We start from the raw sequence: 22,024 nt of genomic DNA, 5'->3' as shown, positions 1-22,024 counted from the left end.
GTGAAACTCAGGTGCAAAAGGATTCAGACTTGGATGCTGCATTGGCTTAGGAGGAGTTTGTATCATAGGAGCGTCATATAAATCAGCGGTAAAGCTCACTTTAGTCATAGTGTTAGACGTAACGGTTGGAGACGTGTAAGCGCTTGAGGAAGTCGGAAGAAACGGCCCAGATGAAGTAGATGCCTGTACAGAAGAATCTTTCGGAGACAATTCTTGACGACCAGTCGAATCCGCATCGCCGACACCCCTTTCAATTTCAGCGAACACACCCTCTCGCACGCGAGCAACTGCCAACTGCTCTTCGAGGCGTAACTTCTCGACTCTCAACTCCAACTCTTTCCTTTTATCCAACATAGCAACTCTGGCCATTAACTCGGCGGCTTTAGCTTTCTCTTTCGCTCTGCTTGAGGTAATCGAACGGCTAGAATGTCTAGATGATGCCTTTGAACGATGCGATGTGGAATATATCGAGCCAACTTGAGATCTTGTTTCCAAGCTATGTTCGATTGTCTCTTTCGCCGTTGAAATCCCGAGTACAGTTTTGTCTAAAAAGTCGTTAATCTTTCCACTCTGATTAATATACCATTCGTTCGCAACGTCCAAATCCTCCTCGGACTCAAGATCGTTTAAAAGAGCAGCGAAACCCGACTTGAGCTCTTCCACGGAAAAACGAAATGAAGTTAAATTCCTCTCGACGACGTCCACATTCTCTTCATTAGTCGCCAAACTATCGATTTCCTTCATTTGACGTTGGATTCTTCTAAATAAAGTCTGGCAATCCGTCCATCGAACATGAGCGATAAATGCTTTTCCCTTTTCTGTGCGCTGCCTTCGCCCTGTTACACCGGTTGCTAAGGCAGCATTAGCGAAATCCAAACTGTCGCTTTCCGCTCCAACTTGCTCCTCGATTGGATCCATAACGTTTCAACGAAATATTATAGCGAATAATCCAAGGATGGTCCACGGTTCCAGCTCGTCTTTATTACAGTTATAACGAAATACGATTACGGTTGCTAAAAGCGAAACAAAAAATACAAATTACTAAGGAATACAAATTACAGCTATGAAACGACGAAAATACAGGAAACGGAAAGAAACTAAGCGAAAATACTTACAAACGTTGTGTGACTAGAAAGTTGAACGGAAAAAGGGTACGATGGCTAACAAGACTGGACGAAAAAACTGCAATGATGTTGCCGTGAACGCTAAAGCGAAATGAATTAGAGTAAACGATGAAACTTACAAAATGACCTAAGAACAAAGAAACTTATGCAGAGAAATCTAACAGAATATGAATAGCGATAACTGAAAAGAATGTGAAACGAATGTGCTACTATACAAAGAACTAAACGCTAAACATATTGACGTGGAATGCGGCCGTAACAGTGGGAGTAATTCAAGGTCAGAGTATGTATCTTGAGTTTGCAAGGCTAAAAGAAGAGTGCCCTTGTGTGTTTGGCTCCTTGGGTACTCTGCGTTTGCCGTTTCTGTGATCAGGGTTTGTACAGAGTCTTGAATTCTTGAAAAAGTTCTGAAATTATTTTGCCCAACAATTTTCCAGACCTGGAAAAAGTCTGGAAAATAGAGATAAAGTCTTGAAAAAAATGTTAAAAATTCTTGAGTTTTTTGGAAAGTTACAATAAGTGCTTTACAAGTGAACTTCTTTTTTGTGCTGGTCAAATCTTTTTCAATCTTGCCTGTTCGTTTGTAGCGCATCATGAAAAAAGGCTTGTTCCTTCATTTTTTTGGTCTCTATTGATCACCTATTTGATAACCTAGAGTCCGGGGGGGGGGGGGGTACTCCCATACATTACCTATACGGGTATGTGCCGCCCAACGGGGTCGTGATTTTGAAGCTCCTGATTTAGAATGGGGTATCCATTTGAGAGGCGTTTTCTAGAACGGGGTATAATATTTCGAACGCACGAAAGCTCCAGTTTTGTAAGCAGCCATTTGAAATTATTCAAGGACAGATTGCTTTTAAAAATACGGGTCAATGCGTTAACAAGCAAACTGTTGTTCTCTTTGCACCTTAGAACGGAGTATAAAAAATTGGCCCATTTCTAGAACGGGGGATCAGTTTTAGGGCGAATTCTAGAACGGGGCACAATTTTAGTGGAAATTTTTTTAGAACGGGGTGCCAATTTGGAGTCCCGGGCGGCACATACCCACCCAAAAAATACCCGAGTGCCCCCCCCCCCCTCCCCGGGCCTAGAGTCTGTAAAAAGAAGTTATTGCTTTGGAAAACGTCTGGGAAAAAGTCTTGAATTTTGGATCCAAAAATCTGTACGAACCCTTTGGTAAAAGGTCGATACCTTAATTTTAGACGCCTCAGTCTGACATGTTCTTTAGCCTGCGAGCAAGCTGTCCTATTTGGACGCGCGAGCGATCGTCGAAGCCGCGAGGGGCCGAAGAAAGGAGCTCTCCTTTCTCTCCCCCACCCCCCACTTTCGCGTCTCCTCTCGCGTGCCTCTCGCGCGTCTACTTTTCACGGTATTCCCCAAATGAAAAGCTCGCTCGCAGGCTACACGTTCTTTACAAGTTAAATACAATCTGGGCGGAGAGCAAACTGGCCACGGAAATGTTTGTAACTGTGACGTTGCTGTCATCAGCCATTTTTAATTAACTCAAGACCTTTTCTCCCTCTGTGTAAAACAGAGCTGTTTAGAAATGATAAATGTAAAAATGGTAAAAGAGAGAATGTTTTTATACCTGTTCCTGACAGAAACTGGTTGCAATATTTGACAATGGAGAAGGTATGTCATATGAGGGACTCAAGGCGTTTGCTACATACTTTTTATCACAAGCTGATCGTGGGCTTGAGAAGGAAGAAGTTGATCTCATTCCTGCTTATTTGGATGGTGCTATCTCAAAGTTTGGAGTAGGAGCCACTCAAGCAGTAAGTCACAAGAAAAAAATTAAATTGGCCAGTGTAAAACGCAGACTGCGGACTACTGTTTTCACCATGCAATGAGTACGTGACAGCAATAGTTCCATTGTTTTGTAACCCTAAAAACAGTAGTTCGCAGTCAGTCAAGGCAATTAAACCATTCTTTGGATGTTCGAAAATCCTAGGAGAGACAGGTTAGCAAGAAATTTTACAACAAATGTTCCGAAAATTCTAGATCTCAAATCGTCTTCCGAACAGATATTTACCGAAAATTGACGTTGGGTGCCCCTGAATAGAGAGCGTAAGCAAAGACATTTTGAGAGACGCAGGTCAATTGGAAATGGACTTCTTGCTTGCATGCTTGGGCAGTGGTTTTTGCCCAAGTTTTCAGGCAAATCGTGTTTATAAGATTAAAATCACTTTGCAATACAAATTAGGTAGCGTTATAGCCTACGGACACAGACGTATTTCCGGTAGTCGCCTCTATCCGCGTGCTCCGCCCGAAAAGTAACGTCTGCGAACCCGAGCGGCACAACGATTTCCGTAACGTGAAACCTTTTGTTTTGATGTCGGTCAATCAGATTGAGACAGAATACAGCTCGAGTAACTCCTCGCGACCTCGCGAGCTGGCATGCCTAGGATTTTGGCGAGTGTTTCTAAATACCCTTTAGAATGTGAATTTCGCGACTATAAGAGGGTTTCCTGTGATGTTGAATGCTGACTTCTTTGTGAAGCAACGTCATCGTGAGCTATGTATGTGATGTGGGCTTTTGTTTTCGCTTTATAAAGTACAGTAGTCCGTGACACAAACAACACCTGAACAAGATAATCGCTACAGCAAAAGGAAAATAATATAGCTTTATAACATCGCACTCAGGCGCGCGATTTATTTCAATTTTATTTGATGAATCGATTGTACATACACTTCCGTGACTGAGAGTGAGTCAAAAATCTCTGACTATCTCTCGTTAATAATTCAAAATCCTACAAGCTACGCCATTATACAATGATCTGAAATATTATAAACGTGGGCGGCCGGACCCAGAGTGAAGTAAATCCAGACGTCGTTAATCGATAAGAATCGATATCGGAAATCACTTGATGTCATCGATATCGATTGATATCGGAAGTCGATAGTAATCGAGGTCACAGAAAAAATAATTTATCGATTATTATCGATTAACAAAATCGATAACAATCGATAGTAATTGATAAAAAATCATTATCGCTTTCTATCGGAAAATCATCGATATTAATCGAAGTCACAACTTTTTTCTTTATCGATTTCCATCGATTGATATCGGAAATTGAAATTAATCATCGATTAATATCGATTACTATCGATTGATATCGATTAAATACGTCTGGAGAAAATTCTTAATACGTTTGTGTCCGCAGACTGGTAGTGTTAAGGTTGACTTGCGTCGCTCATGAACAGCTTTTGCTTAATAAGCTTCCTAATATTGCATCCTCTGAACAAATCAGAGCCGGTTCACCGTACAGGACCATGATAAATGTGTGATTAAAATGTTTTTCTTCACAGGGTTTTTACCTTGGCAACCGCATCAAAGTGATCACCAAGAAAGAGGAATGTCCTTATGTGACTGAAATCACCATATCCAAGGTAAGTCTAATTATTCATAAATTCTTTACTCAAAGGAACTTTACTCGATTTAATATAACAACTTCTCTTTCTCTTAGAAAATATATATTTACAGTGGAACCTCCATGTCCTCCATGTACGATCACCTCTCGTAAGCGCGGGCCACCTATCCAAAACATCAAAGTTTTCCCAGCAGCGTGCAAAGAAAGTCGTGTCCGATAGCCCGGGACTGGTGGATTTTGCTATTGGGCTAGTGATTTTTGTTCTTAACTTGCCTGACGCGCAAGTGCTGTTTTTTGGGGAAATTCAAATTACAGAAGGATTGTAATCAATCCTGCTAATCCAAAAGGGTTTTGGGGCTAGGTAAAATGACTTGTGGGCTAGTACATGCTAGCTACAGCTTGCCCGAATGGCAGGCCGTAAAACTGACTTTCTTTGCACCCTGCCCAGTCAAACTCCTATAATTAAAACTTCTTGTAAACGACCACCTCTCGAAAGCGACTTTGGCGGCTAACTTTTTATAATTTTACTTTGTTTTAACCTCTTGTAAGCGACCGTTTGTGCATAGTGGTATCTCTTTGTTCGCTGTATGTAATAAGCCACTCAGAGTATACAAAGAACTTTCCCTGACAACATGGAACTACACATATTGATAATAATCGTAACTAAGAAATTGCATGCAATAAATTCTGTAGTAGATGTGTCGAAACTTCTTCAGGGAAAAGATCCTCTGTGGGTTAATTCTCGAATTCCCTGAAAGCCACCACTCAATCGTCGCATTTTGGGTGGTCGCTTACGGAAGGTTCGACTGAGTTTATTTATTTGTTTATTTCTATGTCGTTTTCAGGAGAAACTTCAACAGAGGGCAAAGGAGGGAAAACCAGTATTTGAAGACTACAGATGGATTCGCAACCCAAGTGATACTAGCACTCTTGAAACTGAGGAAGAAAAGCGGTGCTTGAAGGATGTTGTAAGTTTGTTAAGCTTTTTTGTATAGAAAAACGATCCTCGCGCTTTATTCTTGGTTTTCACGCATCGCTCACATTGTTCGTACCTCTCGCTCAGTTGTCGTAGCACAACTTGTGGGTAAACCTTAAGTTTTTTAGTGTTTCATATTGTTACATGAAAAAAATATAAATATGTCTCAAACAAAATGGCAGTGAAGAAGAAATAAATGATGCAAAAACGAGGAGTCTCAAACAACACGTCACAATGTACGAATAGACCACGGTTTTTTCTTCAACTTTTGTCTTGGACCCGTTAGAGAAAATCCATCAACACGGCTGGAAAGGTAGCCTCCCTGCATACGTCCTTTGGGGTTCGTTCGTCACGCATTCATTTCTCCCCCACGGACCGTGGGGGAGAAATGAATGCGTGACGAACGAACCCCAAAGGACGTCTACGGGAGGCTACTGGAAAAGACGCCTTAAAATCAGTAAGTTCCCAAGCTTGAAAGTGATTTGTTGAAAATTTCGCGATTCCGTGGAGCAATATCTTCGCTCGCTTTGAACGTATCACCTTTAAACTTGGTAAATTCAATAATTTTAAGGCCCTCTCTCCAGCAGTGTAAGTGGAGCATCGCTTAATGGTCTTTATCAAAGCTTAGAAAAAACCTTTGAAGGCTCCATTGAGTTTGATCTACTGTTTTCTTGCAACTCATGTTGACTATTTGAAATTCACACAGATTGAAAGAGAGGCGGCATACAATCAATTTACAATGATTGTGATTACGGGTATTAGAGATATACACATCGAATCTATTCAGGAGGACGGAGGAAACAGTCTTGCCAAGAACCTGGCTCACGTTTACCACTTCTACTTATTTGGCGAAAGAGGTCGCTCAGGGAACATGAAACTTCCTTCCCTGGGAAACTCCAGGATACCTGTAAGTGTTCAAGGTTTTCCTTTTTATGGATTTATCCACTTTTAATAGCTCCAAAGAACAGCTGGTGGTAAAAATTCTGTTAAAACTCGTTTGACAATTTCGTGCACAGGGACTGTTTGGTCAGTTGAGCATGGCCTTTTTCCCCTGAAGTTACGTTTTGATGGTTTAAATCAGAATCGTTGTTGTCAGTCGATTGTTGTCTGACGATAGAGGCTGCGAGACGACTGCTGAAACAGAGAGAAACAAAGTATGCTTACACAATAGTTGTCTCTTGCAATAAGCCCAATCAAAAAGAACCACAATGCCCTCCTCATGAAAAAACAGTGGTAACGATTTTGTCATCAGCGTGCAAGGAAAGTCGTGTCCGAGAGCCCGGGGCTAGTAAATTTTGCTGTCGGGCTAGTGATTTTTGTTCTTAGCTTGCCTGACGGGCAAGAGCTGTTTTGGGGGGAAATTCAAATTACAGAAGGATTGTAATCCATCCTGCTAATCAAAAAGGGTTTTCAGGTTAGTTGAAATGACTTGTGGGCTAGTACATGCTAGCTACAGCTTGCCCGAATGGTAGGCTGTAAAACTGACTTTCTTTGCACCCTGGTCATGAACAGTTGCTTAGCTTTTTTTAACTTTTACTTTCATTGAGTAAGTGGACAAGTCGGAATTTTTATGAATAAAGCATTAATTTTTTTTTCAGCCGGAGTTGGGATTAAGCTCATTTCTTAAGGTGGATATTAGGCTGATCATAGATGATGGCCGAAACTCCAACCAAAAGACATATTTTAATCTTCGGGACATCGAGGATGACATTGAAAGTCTGTACCAGACCAGAGCTAAAGAGTGGTTTCCATTCTCACTTACGATGAAAGTTCCTGATTTGGATCCCCATCAAACCGTACAGGTATCTAGTGTTACCTATACTGTAGCTTGCGTGGCCGGCACTCAAGCTAAATAAATAAATAAATAAATAAAGCGGACACTATAGATGTATGAGCCAGTAATAATTAATCTTCCCTCTTTTGTAAATTGATGATGCACCCCTGCAAAATCTGCTGGGACACCAGATACGTGTCTCAATACCCTTTCAATCAAAGTTCAGGGGCACCCAACGAGAATATAGTTCAAAACCACTTAAACATAGCATTGTTAAACGTATTTTAGTATTTAAACGGTAGATATAGGCATATTTTTTTATTTTTTTTCCTAGCTGAAAGTCTAGTGATCCGAAAATTATAGTGATCAAAACTTACCTTTTCGAAAATTTCAGCCAGAAAAAAGGCTCCCGAAAATTCTAGGTGACCTTTTAAGGGTAAAAATCCGTTAAAAATGGGCAATTATACCATTTTTTAGATGTTCAAATATCCTAGGAGAGGCAGGCAAGCAAGAAATTTTACAACAAATGTTCCGAAAATTCCAGATCTCAAATCGTCTTCCGAACAGATATTTTCCGAAAATTGACGTTGAGTGCCCCTGAAAGTTGTCCCATACAGTCTCATCAGTTTGACGTGCGATCCATACGTCGAACGCAATTTTAAGTAACGATTTAGTGGAAGAACTCTTCTCTACCTTTTCACATGGTATTTAGGATTTTTTTGATTTAGAGCGGAGAGGAAAACAGGAGTATCCGGGAAAAAGACAACAACAACAACAGAAAAAAAGAAAACCCACTTATGGCGTTTTTCTCGAATTCAATCCCGGGCGACGCTGGTAGGAGGCAAATCACTTGCTTTCTCCACTGCGCCACTCTTGTGCGAAATTGTCAGCGCAGGTGCGGGAGGGGGTCCGGCAGAGAAGGAAAAGGGACTATAGTATTCCGGAGGCCCTCAGGAATAGTTTCAGTGGATTTTGAGCTACTAGGGATCGAAATTTAGCAGTAGGTTTGACACCATTTTTTACCCACGTTTTCTTTGTTCCTTATCATGTGTTTTTGTTTTCGTTCAGTGACTTAGATTTATTTTTATTTTCTGCGAATAGTCAGCGTTTGCGTGAGGAATAAACGGTGATTTTCACCGGTCGCCGGAGCTTGCGGACAACTTTGACTGTCATCAGTATACAGCTATTTCGAGAAAGGTTGTCGGAAAAAATGTGCACGCGACAATCCCGAAAGGTAATATGGGATATGATCAATACATTGTTCCCGACACTAGCGGTCGAACCTACTTTTGTTGCTTTCCTTTAGCACTCGCAAACATACCGTCCATGATCTCTCGTGCCATTCTTTCAAATTGCTTTGATAAACGGTGAACTCAAAACCACCCAAATTACCTTTGATCGGGGTTGTCGCGTGCACTTTATCCGACAACCTTTCTCGAAATAGCTGTATATAAAGTGACCATCAATGTAAGTGTGGATTTTTCAGTTCAACATTTCACTTCCTATTTTACCTTCTACATTAGGGTGTTTTGATGTATTTCCCCCACGAGTCAGGACAAGAGACCTTGCCCCGGCCGGATGACCTGGAAGATGACGAACAGGAACCAATATTTGAATGTTTCTGGCAAGGAAGACTGGCGCCTCTGTCGTATGTTCACAAGTAAGGCACACAAGTTTAGTTTAGTTTCTAAACCAAGTCTTCTCAGTACAGGTAATCTAATCGACCTCGGCAAATAAATTCCACATTGAACGAGAAAAAAATATACATGAAGAAATTCGCTGGATCGAAATTCGTGTCCAAAACAGCCCCACAATGCAGTTGGACACTAACCGACCCTGTCTCAGGAATAATCTCATTGCGGTACCTGATTGGTTCTTATGTATTCCTATTGTTTATTTGCCAGTCACAGTGCTTTGAGATATTTGCATTATATTTCCTTGTTTTTACATTGTGTTTCCTCGTTTTGCACTGTGTTTACTAAAAACTGTGTTGCTCTCAGCCAATCCGTTTCAAGAGATTTTTTCATGTATATTATTAAGGCAGTAACATGTACCTGCGCATTAAGAAACAGTTTCGTAATTGGTGCGTGCACTCAGCAGAAAAACTGAAGCGATCGGACCTCGATACACAGACAGCGATTCTCCAGGGTGAGAAAACGATGACAGTCGCGGGGATACGTACAGTGCTTACCGAGACGTAAAGAAAAAACGCAAGCCGGCTTTAAGTGCCGAAAAACGTGTTCCAATCGTTTCTAAAATACCAAAGCAATATCAAGGATCGTTTAAAGTGACTTAAGTAAAGCCGCTAGACAGAAGAAAATATCCTATTTCTTTCTTATTTATTTTTCTGTAAAAGGATGGAATTTTGTACTTCGCCCGCTCAACGATCCAAAAGGCAGAAAGACGTTGTCCCGGATAGCTGCTATCGCAGGTTGAAGGGAATCCTGTTTTTCAACCGACATACTCCAGTATCTAACAACAAGCTGAAGATTCTTTTGGACGAGAGGAAGGACTTATCTACAGCGCTGGAAGATGCATCCACTGAAAGAAGGCTACCGCAAGAATTCAGAACATGGCTGGAAAAATGCCATCGAGAGCTTGATAAGGAGGTGAGACTATGAAAGGATTTCTGGAAAACATGCTGTTACGCCCCATGGGGCGGAGTACTCCCTTTAATGGCCTTTACGGAGAGGCTCCGCCCAAAAGGGGTACCTTTTGCAGGCTTCTATGAAAGGGTAGGGTTATTAACGTCGATTAAAGTATATAAAAGGGTAGGGAAATCTCTCATTTCGGTCTGTGATAAGATCTAAAGGGGCTAACAAGCGCATTGTATGGCTGTGAAAAAGAAAAGAAAACTTTCTGGTTTAGTGGCTTATTCATATTTAAAAGACGGTTCATTTAGAGGGGTCGGACTTCGGAGAGGAGCCTCCCCGTATGAAAGTTTGTTAAGTATCCCCCCCCCCTTGTTACGTTTAACTATCCCTCTCATAGAGTACTAAAGTGTGACGTCATAAAAATGAAATTTCTGAAATTATGGGATTTGTCAGGATATTCTGAAAGAACAATGTCCAAGAGGCCTACTTGCCAAAAATGAGCATTTGGGGGCAAATTGTCTCTGAGATCGTAGCCCAGTTATGCTTACAAAACTCCATACGAACCCTTCTAAATTTTTTTTGGGTCGACCCAAAAAAAAATTAGAAGGGTTTGTATGGAGTTTTCTGAGTATAACTGGGCTACGATCTCAGAGACAATTTGCCCCCAAATGCTCATTTTTGGCAAGTAGGCCTCTTGGACATTTTCTTTCAGAATATCCTGACAAATCCCATAATTTCAGAAATTTCATTTTTATGACGTCATCACTTTAGTACTCTATTTAAATAACGTGATGGCTAAATTAATGGCCACAGCCAAAGTCTGAGAAATATTCAAGAATTTTGTTCAGAGTTGTCTCAAAAGGTTTTCAAAATTTGGGAAAGTCGGCACCTTTGCTGAAAATCAGGAAAAATCTTAATTCTTTACCTAGTCAATGATATTTAGAGAATGGTTTCTGACTGTTACAACGACATCTGTTGTTACCGTTTGTCCCTTACGAAAACAAAAGAAAGAAATGTCGTTTTGTAAAATACTTAGAGTCGGAATTAACCTAATTTTTGAAAGTACCGACAAGATGTTTAATTTAACTGGCTCTTAGCAAATTGATGTTATCTATTAACCCAAAAGATCAATATACGTTTCTGGGAACTTAACTGCCCGTATACCCTCACTGACACTTACTTCTCACTTGGGACAAAATGTTAGCTTAAGGGAGGGGTCGGTGGGCAGTTTCTCAGAAACGTATAATGATCCCTAACGGATCCAAAGTTAGAACTCGCCCCAGGTTAGGTAATCCAAGACAGTCTTGGATTCTGGATTCTACGCTGTGGATTCCGGATTTTAAGTACTGGATTGTGGATTCTTGTCAGTGGAACTGGGAATCCGGATTCCAATCGTTAGTGGTATTTCGTATTCCTTGAGCTGAATTCCGGGTCCCAAAGCCCAGGATTCCGGATTCCACATGTAAAAAATTTCGGGATTCCGGATTCCACAAGCAGAAATCTCCCGGAATCCGGAATCCGGATTACCTTACACGGATCAAGTTAGATCTCTGAGAAACTGCCCACCTACCCCTGTCCTAAGCTAACATAAACACTTATTTCTCACTTAGGGCAAAATGATGGCGTGGCGAAGGGGTAGGTGGGCAGTTTATTGATCCCGTTACACGTACACGGGGCCGGGTGATAGAACCACTTTAATTATCTGCATAATTGACTCCGAAAGTGAAAGAGCTAATCAATTGATACGCACGATCTTCATTTATTACATCAGGTTAGTTTCGAATCTCAACTGCCAAACTCCCAACAGCCGAACTCAGGTGACATTCGCTACGGCGTTCTACGAGTGACGACCAGCTCTGGTGTGCAGGTTTATAAAACAGGAGATGTTGTCAAGCTTGACACTAAACCAATCATTTATGGCAAGGTCAAGTATTTTGTCAAAGTTAGCAAGAAAAATGATGTGGACAAAGTAGTGGTTCAACGACAGCCTGACGAGGTAAATTGTGTGGCAAATTCACTAAGACAACGTGATGAGAATGACGTAGGGGCGCGCAGATGTGAAAACCGAAATGACCAATGGCAGAACGGCAAATTGAGTACCGAAAGTCGTGTTCTGCCCTTTTCGCGCGCTTTTGCGTTCTCGTGTGACGTTGCATTGTGTTTGCTAAATCTGCCAAAGCAACAAGTGTAATACGCAACTATGCACGGTTATCTTACTTTGCCGTTACTGATCCGGCATTTTTTGACAACACACCATAACCTCTTCAATAAGCCAACCGGGGGCGTATTTTTTCCCAGATATTTTAATGGAGGAGAAGGCGCTTTTCGTAGAAAAAGGCTCATTAGAGAGAGAGTGTGTGTGTGCGCGTGTGGTGTGTGTGTGTGTGTGTGGGTGGGGGGGGGGGGGGGGGGGTTAGGAGATTTAAAACCTGAGCAGCAACCCTTTGTAGTTCATTTCCCAAGCGGTATTACGTATTACATTTTATGATTGTTTAGCCTGCGAACGCAGACGTAGTTCCGGTCGTCGCTTCTCTCCACCCACAGAGTAACTAAAATGTTGACAGGCAGATGATGGCTTAGCGTAACAGTTAAAATCGTAACAATGGGAGCGGGACTTTACAGACGGCCGGAGCGCTTGATAAATTTTAAAAGAGCAGGAGTTCAATGGACAGAAGGACGAAATAGATAAGGGGGTCTTATTTGAAATTGAAAGATTAAGGAAAAAGCATGGCAACGAATTTTGTTCTTTCTCTTTGTGAAATTGTATAAACTCCCTTAGAATTCAACTCCAGGAAATTCGCGTTCATTTGACCAATGAGGGAGCAGGGACTACCGCGGTGAGGTTTAGTGTTAAACAGTACAAATTCACTTCTCAAGTGACATTTTTCCTGCAGCTCATTTGACCAATGAGGGAGCTGGGACAGTACAAATTCACTTCTCAAGTGACATTTTTGCTGCAGCTCATTTGACCAATAAGGGAGCTGGGACAGTACAAATTCACTTCTCAAGTGACATTTTTGCTGCAGCTCATTTGACCAATGAGGGAGCTGGGACAGTACAAATTCACTTCTCAAGTGACATTTTTGCTGCAGCTCATTTGACCAATGAGGGAGCTGGGACAGTACAAATTCACTTCTCAAGTGACATTTTTGCTGCAGTCACCGTCGTTGTTTTTTAATCTCCGTAGTCTTTTTTATCTTAAGCTCCGTTAATAGCAATTTATTCCCCAATTACTTAGTTTGCACTGTACACTTAAAAGAGTTGGTATCTTTGCGAAGTTCGACTCCAAAGCGAGGCGATGTCTTTCACTCACGTCTCCGTTCCTGTCTCTCTTTATAACTCGCTCGCAATTTCTCCCCGGGGTTCCAGAGTATTTTTAATCGCGCACCTCGAGACGCTTCGAATTCGGTTGGAGACCTACACTTCTTCGGCCGAAGGCCAAAGCAAAAAGCGCCGGTACCGCGAGAAACGGTAAACCGCGCCTGGAAAGTCTTAGGCATCCAGAGTACACTATTTCGTACCTTTTAGGTGATATCCGCCATTTGCTTTCAACTTCTTTCTGACATGATGCGTCTTTTGTATGCAACAGAGGCCTAGTAATGCTATCCACAAATATGTACATTGAATACGCCTTTTTCAAAAACACCACAATACCCTTTCACTGTCAACAACAGTCCTACTCAGAACTACGTTCACCCGGACGATCATACTCAACCTACTTACAATACCCTTTATTGTCCCTCCAAATTGTTTTCAATTGCGCTTGGTACTCACAATCACCCCAAGAGAAATTGAAAACAATGCTTATGCAAAATTTTGGAGGGACAAGAAAGAGTATTCTGGTATTTTTTTAAAAAGGCCTAATCTCTCTTACCCTAGGTTTATCTTAGTCAAGAGGAAGAGCGGCCAATCTCTAGAATTCTCGAAATCCCTGATCAGAACACGTTAAGGCGAGTCTTTAACCAAGAGAAACAAATGCTTCCCCAAACAGGTAATGTGATGTTTGTTTACCTTTTCTTGAAACTGTGGTACGAAATAATTAAGCGGTACGAAATAATTCAGACGGATCTTGGTTTGGTATAATTCATGTGCGCAAGTCCGCTGTAAGGACTCGAAGGTAAACGGGCCCGACTTGTTGGTCATTGTCGGAGAGCGTTGGATTCGTTTTATAGGGTCCAAACTTTTTCACTGATGAGAACCTAACAATAACCCTTTCCTTCACAAAAGTGGTCAGTGTAAAAATCCAAGAATATATTCAAATTTTATGATGTGAAATGCCGAAAAACACTACCATGTGAAAAGTACTGTCTAATAGGTTTCAATTGAATTAGCTTTTTCCAGGCTCCACATTTGTATATCAATGGCTTCGCACTTAACCTTGCTTTGGAACAGAGGCTTGAGGCAGCTCGAAAATTTCGGGCGTGTTCGATTGAACGTAAACCGGAATATAAAGAATAAATGGAATGAACTCTAGAAATCACTTATTTTGGCGTTCATTGCATTGCAATGTCTAGAAATGTGCTTGAAATAAAATATTCCGCTGTATGTAGCGTTTAAGTGGCCCAGAAATTACGGAGATTTGCGACAAACCTTTTGCGTATTCTTATTCCCGAATACGATCAATGGACACGTCCTTAATATTACGCTTAAACAATTCACACTCGTGAGCTTGGGCTACCTGTAATGCTTGTCTCTCATGCTTTTCACTTCAGTGGTCATTTCTTTTAATGTTGCGTTATAGTGAAAGTGTACAAACACAATTTAACAAATGAAGTTACTAGCAAGACTCAACTGCAGTGGCATGCTGGTGAAACACAGAAAGAGTTCTCTGGCTTCTGGGTAAAGATCTTCAGCGGCGAGAGACCGCCTAAACAGCTAGTGTCTGTACACAACAAGAAACTCAGTGTTCGCCAAGTAAGGAGTAATGATGTTTAAGTTTTGTTTGGATAAGATGCAGGTCGGTTCTAAGCTGAACTAAAGGCCTGATGATTTACACGTTTCATCTTTGTCGCGTGCGATAGATCAATAGCACGAAACGTATCGTATAAATCAGCCTTCGAGTGTCGTAAGGTTGATTTGTTACACATCACTATTCATGTTGTAAAATTACCGCTCCGTTTGGAATGCCGATGGTTCAGCTTACAAAGGCTTTGTCATTATGCAAGGCAATTATTCAGCAGCTATTCACAGTCAAGTAGTTGCGGTCTATATAGCAAATTTATGTTGACGTTAATTCTCCTTAGTACAACGCTTGCTGCAATGTGTTAGAGTAGGAAATTGTTCCAGCGACTTGTATCACAAAAAACTTGCGAGACAAGTTGCAATAATAATTACCTTGCGTGAAAGGGCCTAACACTTGCTCCGTTGTTGACACAGAGGACAGTACATGCGTGGACGCGCGGAGATATGGAATTTGTCTTCGAATGTCAAATCGATATCTCACGAATGAGCGCACTGAATGAGAGAGAGATCAATTTGAACACAAAGGGCCAGTTATTTAAACGTAGTTTAGCCAGTGTTTAACAAAACCGCGTTCTAAGCTATTTTCAATAGTTGCCCAACGGTTTTATCTAAACACCATTTCTTGTGAACAGTTTTATGAGAGCTATAAATTAGACTAGAAAAGCATTTTTCTTCTTGAAATAACCCACTAAGGAAGAGATCTTTAGGTCCACAGATTTGTTAAACCGAGATTTAAGTTAAACCGACCCAAAAAGTTTAACTTAAGCTTCCTTAAAACGGGCAATACAAACGCGCAACTTGCTTTGCAGTATTGTTGCTAAGCAAGTTCAAAACAAATGTTGCGCATTTTACCGCCCAGATTCAAACCTGTCTTACAACAAATCAGGGCTGAGTTGCTCAAAGCATGGTTAGCTTTAACCATTGGTTAAGCAGTATCAAAACCAAATATACGTTGTCAAGGTATTAAACGCTGGTTAACGCTAACCATGCTTCGAGCAACTGGGCCCAGGTTGTTACAATTTCCGTGGATACTGACTTCTGATTGGATAAAATTACGCGGGAGTCACGATATACACCGAATTTACGTCACTTGCTGCAAAACAAGGTTGCCTTGAGCCGGTAAGATGCGGAATATATAGAAATTTTGTTGTAAAGAGTAAAGCTACTCTCTACTTTCTATAAGAACTTTTCGCAACCGGCAACAACCTGATTTGTTGCAAGACAGGTTTGATTCTTGGGTGATAAAACGCGCAACTTCGCTTTTGAGTTCGTTCTGCAGTGGTGTTGCAAAACAAGGTGCACGTATTTTTATCCAACAAATGTTTATTACCGGTTATTATCATTTATAAAATAACTAAGATAGTACGCGCGTTCTGATTGGTTAAAAACCTATGGTTTATTGTGCCGGTTAACTCATAGAAAACTCCGTTTTACTCAAAGTTATTTTATAAAAGCAATAGACCACACCTCCTATGGGTTTACCGGCTTGATAACCCACTTGGAATGTTGAGAGAACACTCGAAAAGCTTGTAAATCACGAGCCGAAGGCGAGTGATTTACAAGCTTTTCTCGTGTTATCCCAACATCCCGCGTGGGATATCACGCCGGTAAACTCATAGAAAGTGTGGTCTATTGCTTGAATGACCGGTACGGCCCCGCGCGCAATTTCATTGGAAACCCATACGCGTCAAGTGATAGGGCCGGAAAATCGCCTACGGTCAAGCTAGAAAAGCTTACTGTATGATGCGGGTTTGCTCCGTCAGAAAAATTCAAAAACACAAGGGTCATATGATAAAATGCTTATTGAACGAGTTAGATCGGGCCAAACGTGCGCTCGGTCCATACGTCCTGACCTAGAGCCAAATATTTTCCCTTACGGCCCTACCACTCAGTCAATAAGGACATAGAACTGATTATGAGGATCAATTGAGGTTTCTCAGTAACTGACCACCTACCCCTCCCTAAATCACAATTTTGCCCTAAGAAATAAGTGTTAACTGTGACTTAGGGGAGGGGTAAGTGGTCAGTTACCCAGAAATCTCGATTGATCCGATTATGACAGGTGGTAGAGGGACCAGAAAACATGGCACCGATTCAGAATGATCAGCCGCACGATGGTGAGAAGTTTGGATTCAAGCCGTTCTGGTTATCTAAAGCTGGAGTTTTCACACTCAAGTATATTGCCATGTTGGGAGACAGAGAAATGGCATCAGCGCAGTTTCGGATTGTTGTTAAAGGTGAGTGCACAGCGCTTATGTGTTTGATTATTGGTCAATTCGTGAACCTTGCAAGAAAACAGCGCGAAAATTTGTAAGGTTTAAGTGTTTTGTTTGACTGGTAGCGTTACATTGGCTCGCTTTACTGCTGTATATGATTTGACAGATAGAGATTACGTTAGCCAACCTGAATGCAGGGTTTGCGGTGGTATAGGGGTTAAATTTTACTAAATATATACTGTCTCTAATACAGCTATGTGCATGCAACTTTTCTTGCATAACGAATTTATCAGGGATTTTTATTGCGGTTTTACCTCTATCTGGTTGCCTGCCTTATGAATCAATAAAAATTGTATTCGCCACTTGAGAAACGAGAGGCGAACTGGCGCCAAAATCCGTCCCGCCATTTTTTCTGGGATCTTTATTGGGGACTTAAAGATCCATCGACGCGGACGGCAACGAGAACATCAAAAAAACAACAATAGGTTTTATAAGCAAAACAACAACTTCGCACGGGCATCAGACTTTTTTGTACATCTCCTTCTTGTTTTTGTTCGACTAAGCCGTGAAAATGCCTAATTTCACGTTTTATGGAGGACGTAAACAAGCAAGGACAAAATTTTTTATTTCTCTTTCTGAACTCGTCTATGGTCACTCGAAATTCAGCTTCGGGAGGGTTCGCGCCTACATTTGACAAAGTAAGTGGGTAGGAATAATCGCTGTAGAGACTGAAAGAACGCAAAATCACTTTTTAAGCGATGTTCTCATTGCCGTCGCGTCGGTGAATATTAAAGTCCCTATTGACCATTTTTTTTCCCTGTCCCAACAGTCCCAGAAGTCTTTGCGAAAGTTAACTGGGTTCAGTTTCCCTCTCGTTCATAAAGTGGCGAATAATCAAAATAAATCTGTTTTCATTTCTCTCGCTTTACACAGCCAGCACCGCCTCTCTCTTTGCCCTAACTGAGCCGTCACGAACAGAGACTCCCCAGCTCGCCCTGGGTGAACCGGGCCTGAAGTTTAAACTGGCCTTCACAGACAATTACAAGAACCCGGCAACGTTGTTCAGTTCTGGAGAATTCGTGAAGCTGAATGTGACGTGTGCCAATTTGAAAGTGCAAGGGTTGAAGGAGAAGTACAAGACAAACAGTGACGGTGTTCTCGAGGTCAGCGGTATAGCCCTCACCCCGAACGGTTCTGACAGGGTGCAGTATGGGAAAGAGCTCTCTGTGAGAGTTGACGTCATTGGGATTGAGTATGATAATTTTGTCACCTTTCCTGTGAGGATTAAAACCGGTGAGTAAATAAATTGATTAAAATAGAATGTTTTTTGTAAGCTAAGTAATGGTAATAGGTCTTCGGTGTCGTACAGTTGTTCGAAGCTGGGTTAAGATAACCCAGGGTTAGTGCGAAATTTGAACTCAACTATGGGAGCTTGAAAAGCAAATTCATTTTATTCTCTTTGCCTACAATTTGATGATTGGATACTCTAAAAAGAATAGAGAAAACTATCCCAGAAAGTGCTTTTGATACCAAGAAAAAGAAATCTAGGTGAAAATTTAATGACAGGTAAGTGCTAATGGCGTTCGAAATGGCCTCTTTCGAGTCATGCTTCGTTCGATTCTTCGTAACCTTTCATTATGAACCTGCGTCTGTTCTCTGCTATACAGTGGAATCCCGCGCGCTCTACGGATACCCGCTTCATACTCTTAATACAGACACCCGGATACTACGGCGGCCATGTTGGTTTCTAGCGTAGCGATTCTAAAACCCCGACGCCCACCCCCTCGTTACATTTGAAAAAAAGATGGCCGCCCGTTAGGGTAAGCGTTCGATACAATCTTACTGAAAAAAAGGGAACTGTAAAGAGTCTACTGTATTTTCATTATATTTTTCTATTAAAGTAGACACAATTAATTGATAAGCAGACTTGACGTAGTTTGGTGTTTTTAAAGGCATACTGGATAATCCTGTTTTATAGGATTAATTGTGAAAGCTTCTTTACATTCCTACAGATATCCTGAATCCAAATGGATATAATCTTATCCGGTTTTATAAGGGATATACTTTTATAATGATATCCCCAGACAATAAGCCGTTTATGTAAAGCTTGCATCGGTTGCCAAGTGATATCAGACGTGATATAAGCCCAGGGAAACAAGCTAGGGACCATTTGGCTTGCGTAAATTTTGTCGGCTGATGTGTCGAGCAGAGAAAGGCGAATTTTGAGGCGAGCGTTATGCCGGCAGAATAAGGCGTTTCCGAACAGAAATTGAGCAGTTTAACGGAAACTGGTAACAAATTAGTAACAGTGATGATATGCACAGTAGTTGTAAAAAAAGATTAACAAACAAAAAAATGGTAGAACTAGAAAATCCTAAGTTAAAAACTTCATCATTTAATGTTAGTGATATTGTACAAGATAAATTACAGTTTTGCTCTGCATGCCCTCCGTTAAGATTTTCGAAAATAAGTTCCAGAAAGGGGAAAATTTTCAGCTATTAAGCAGATATTTCTGCAGTATTTGGATGTTGAAGCAGAATTTCTAGCAGAATAAGCGATTTTACGAGTATTGCCAGCAGGCAGAATCAGCCATTTTACCAGCAGGTGTTATCCAAGCTTAGTGACTTGTGTAGAGCGCGGGAAACTATGCAACGTGTTAAAGCGCGTAAAAACATGTTGTAGCTATTTTTGTTAACCAATTGGAGCGTTAAAATCAGCAGACAGTGACAGTCGAATTAGCCTCCCTTACTGTAAGGCGGTGGATTAATAACAACTCGTTTCCCAGTTCCTAAGCTTAATGCCTTTGATGTGAGGATTACGGTTGGAGCAGTGCTATGGAACGAAAGATAAGAATTTTACTTTTGTCTTCGCAAGTGTTCGGTTACGGTCGCGTTGTAGGCTAGGCTATCCAGAAAGCCTATTGTTGGTCCTTTTGGCTCGTGTTTGCATGCCTAGTTACGTATAATGTACTGATTTTTTAACGCGAAATTGCACTTTTTACCGACGTTTTCGCATCAGATGGTTGGATTTCCAGTGATGAAGACAAACACATGTGAGTTTGATTAAATTTCTTCAAGTAAGGGATTGCTTTTGCAAACTAAACTAGCGTGCACGAAACCTTAATCTTAAAGAAAACGGCTCACGTCTTCGTACCTTTTTTGAATTTTTGTGTGCATCAGTACTACACTTTATGAAGGAAATTTCTGCCTGCGTGTACACGTAAACTGCATTCTAATGCAATTAAAAGCAATTAACCCCTGAAGCCTATTTATCCACATACAAATTCTCTAGACTGTTCTTCATACATTTCCTCAAAGAATTAGTTGAGAGAAGTCGAATTTGTTAAACGATCAAAGCATTTTTCCCTAGGTGATTATTTTTTAATTCTCATAAACTTTTCTCTTGATTTTGTATTTATATCGTTAGGCGAAAACTGATTTTGATCGCTCTTGGGACTTAAAGAGCGCAATCAGTGAGAGAGTAGTCATTGGTCGATCTGTAGGTTGCGGGTCATCCTCGGTGTAAAAACTTGGGAAGATTTTCTTTGTTTTCTAGCTATTATTTTCCTTGGCTCTATTGTGGCTTCTTTTTGTTAATTGTTTTACGTCACTCGCGAGTTTCACAGGTTTTTACACCCAGAAGGTGCATCTTCAATAATTTTTGCATGTTGTCCTTCGGTAGCCGCATTTTAAAATAACAATATTGAAGTTCGAATGAGGCCTGTCAGTACCGTTGATATTAAAGGTTAAAAATCCAACCTTTCGCCGATCAAGGGCACCAGCAAGAATGATGAGGCACAGTTCCTTTAGGTTTGCGTAATTAAATTAGCTAAATTGCGTTCGAAGGGCGCAGTTCTAATGGTGTTCTGCTACACAGCCGTTCCTTGTGTGGGGAGGAGTGTTGCGTGACGACTCAAAGAACGGCTATGTAGCAGACTATTCTAATGGCGTCTTATATGGAACCTTTCCCTCTTTTTGACGCCACTTTAGCTGCTCCTGCACAATTTTTTAAGGGGTTTCTCTCGCCCGGGGACTGCTATCTATTTTCAAACTTCATAAATCACGTGAGTCATGAAGTGAAATCTTTTCCCCACTCCCCCTCCCTGTCGGGCACTTAAGGGTAAAAGCTTGAGTGCAATGATTTCTGGGATTGTTTGGATTAACAAGCGTTATGATGATTGGTCGATGGTATTCAAGGCAGTCACTAACCAATCATAAGTAACGCTTGTCCATCCAAACAATCCCAGAAATCGTTGCGCCAATAGCTTGAACCCGTATGGTTTTTATCTGATACCACAGGCCAGCCGCAAAGTGTAAAGCTCCCTCAGTTTGAGACAAACGAAGTATTGAACTACGAAGAGTTTCCTGAGTTTACAGTTCAAGTCCTTGATCAGTGGAGTCAGCCGTGCTCTGTGAACGACAGACGAACCAAGCTGCATGCGGAATGCGAAGCGTTTGTTGGCGGCCCTCATCTTGCCACCATTGAGCAGGGGCAAGGTCGTTTTTCGCCCATTAAAGTGAAGCTTGCGCCTGGAAAAGCTCCTTGCAACGTGAAAATCAAAATATCGCTCGTTTCGGTGGAAAATATTCGCCGGAAGCTGACGGTCAGCGAATCGCTCAAGGAGTTGAAACAATTTACCATCAAAGTTCTTCCTAGCACTTTGCCTCATAAAGTGATGATATGCGAGGGAAACCAAAATGAGTTGACGGCGGCGAATGGAGTGGCGGTGAATGGTAGAGATGGAAGAGATTGCTTAGAGCTGATGGCGCCGGCAGGCTCTATGGTGAAAGGCCTGTTCCTCAAGGTTTTTGATGAAAGTGGGAAGTTATTGGAAGCTGATGAGTTCAAGGCCGCTGAACCTAGAGTTACCACGAGCTGGAACGGAGAGGTTAGGAGATATATAGAGGATATTACACGGTGGCGAGAAGATATGAATTTTATGTTCGAGTGGCAAGAACAATATCTCACGAGTGAGCGAAGCGAACGAGTGAGATATTGTTCTTGCCA

General features: G+C 41.4%; 1 protein-coding gene across 1 annotated transcript in view; it reads left to right on the top strand.

Moving 5' to 3' along the window:
- The window catches only part of LOC140940449 (structural maintenance of chromosomes flexible hinge domain-containing protein 1-like), a 49,050-nt gene that overhangs the window by 10,468 nt on the left and 16,558 nt on the right, over positions 1-22,024 (top strand). The window contains exons 6-18 of the mRNA XM_073389426.1: positions 2,726-2,899; positions 4,434-4,514; positions 5,341-5,463; positions 6,178-6,378; positions 7,070-7,273; positions 8,769-8,905; positions 9,602-9,854; positions 11,611-11,835; positions 13,719-13,830; positions 14,581-14,753; positions 16,864-17,038; positions 17,951-18,310; positions 21,316-21,905. Coding sequence (XP_073245527.1) covers positions 2,726-2,899; positions 4,434-4,514; positions 5,341-5,463; positions 6,178-6,378; positions 7,070-7,273; positions 8,769-8,905; positions 9,602-9,854; positions 11,611-11,835; positions 13,719-13,830; positions 14,581-14,753; positions 16,864-17,038; positions 17,951-18,310; positions 21,316-21,905 — 2,808 coding nt within the window. The remainder of the gene's footprint in view (positions 1-2,725; positions 2,900-4,433; positions 4,515-5,340; positions 5,464-6,177; positions 6,379-7,069; positions 7,274-8,768; positions 8,906-9,601; positions 9,855-11,610; positions 11,836-13,718; positions 13,831-14,580; positions 14,754-16,863; positions 17,039-17,950; positions 18,311-21,315; positions 21,906-22,024) is intronic.

The sequence above is a fragment of the Porites lutea genome, chromosome 6 (genome assembly GCF_958299795.1).
Source record: "Porites lutea chromosome 6, jaPorLute2.1, whole genome shotgun sequence".
In the NCBI taxonomy this organism is placed as follows: Eukaryota; Metazoa; Cnidaria; class Anthozoa; order Scleractinia; family Poritidae; genus Porites; species Porites lutea.
The sequence above is the reverse complement of the archived record's forward strand: the minus strand, read 5'-3'. Positions and strand labels throughout refer to the sequence as shown.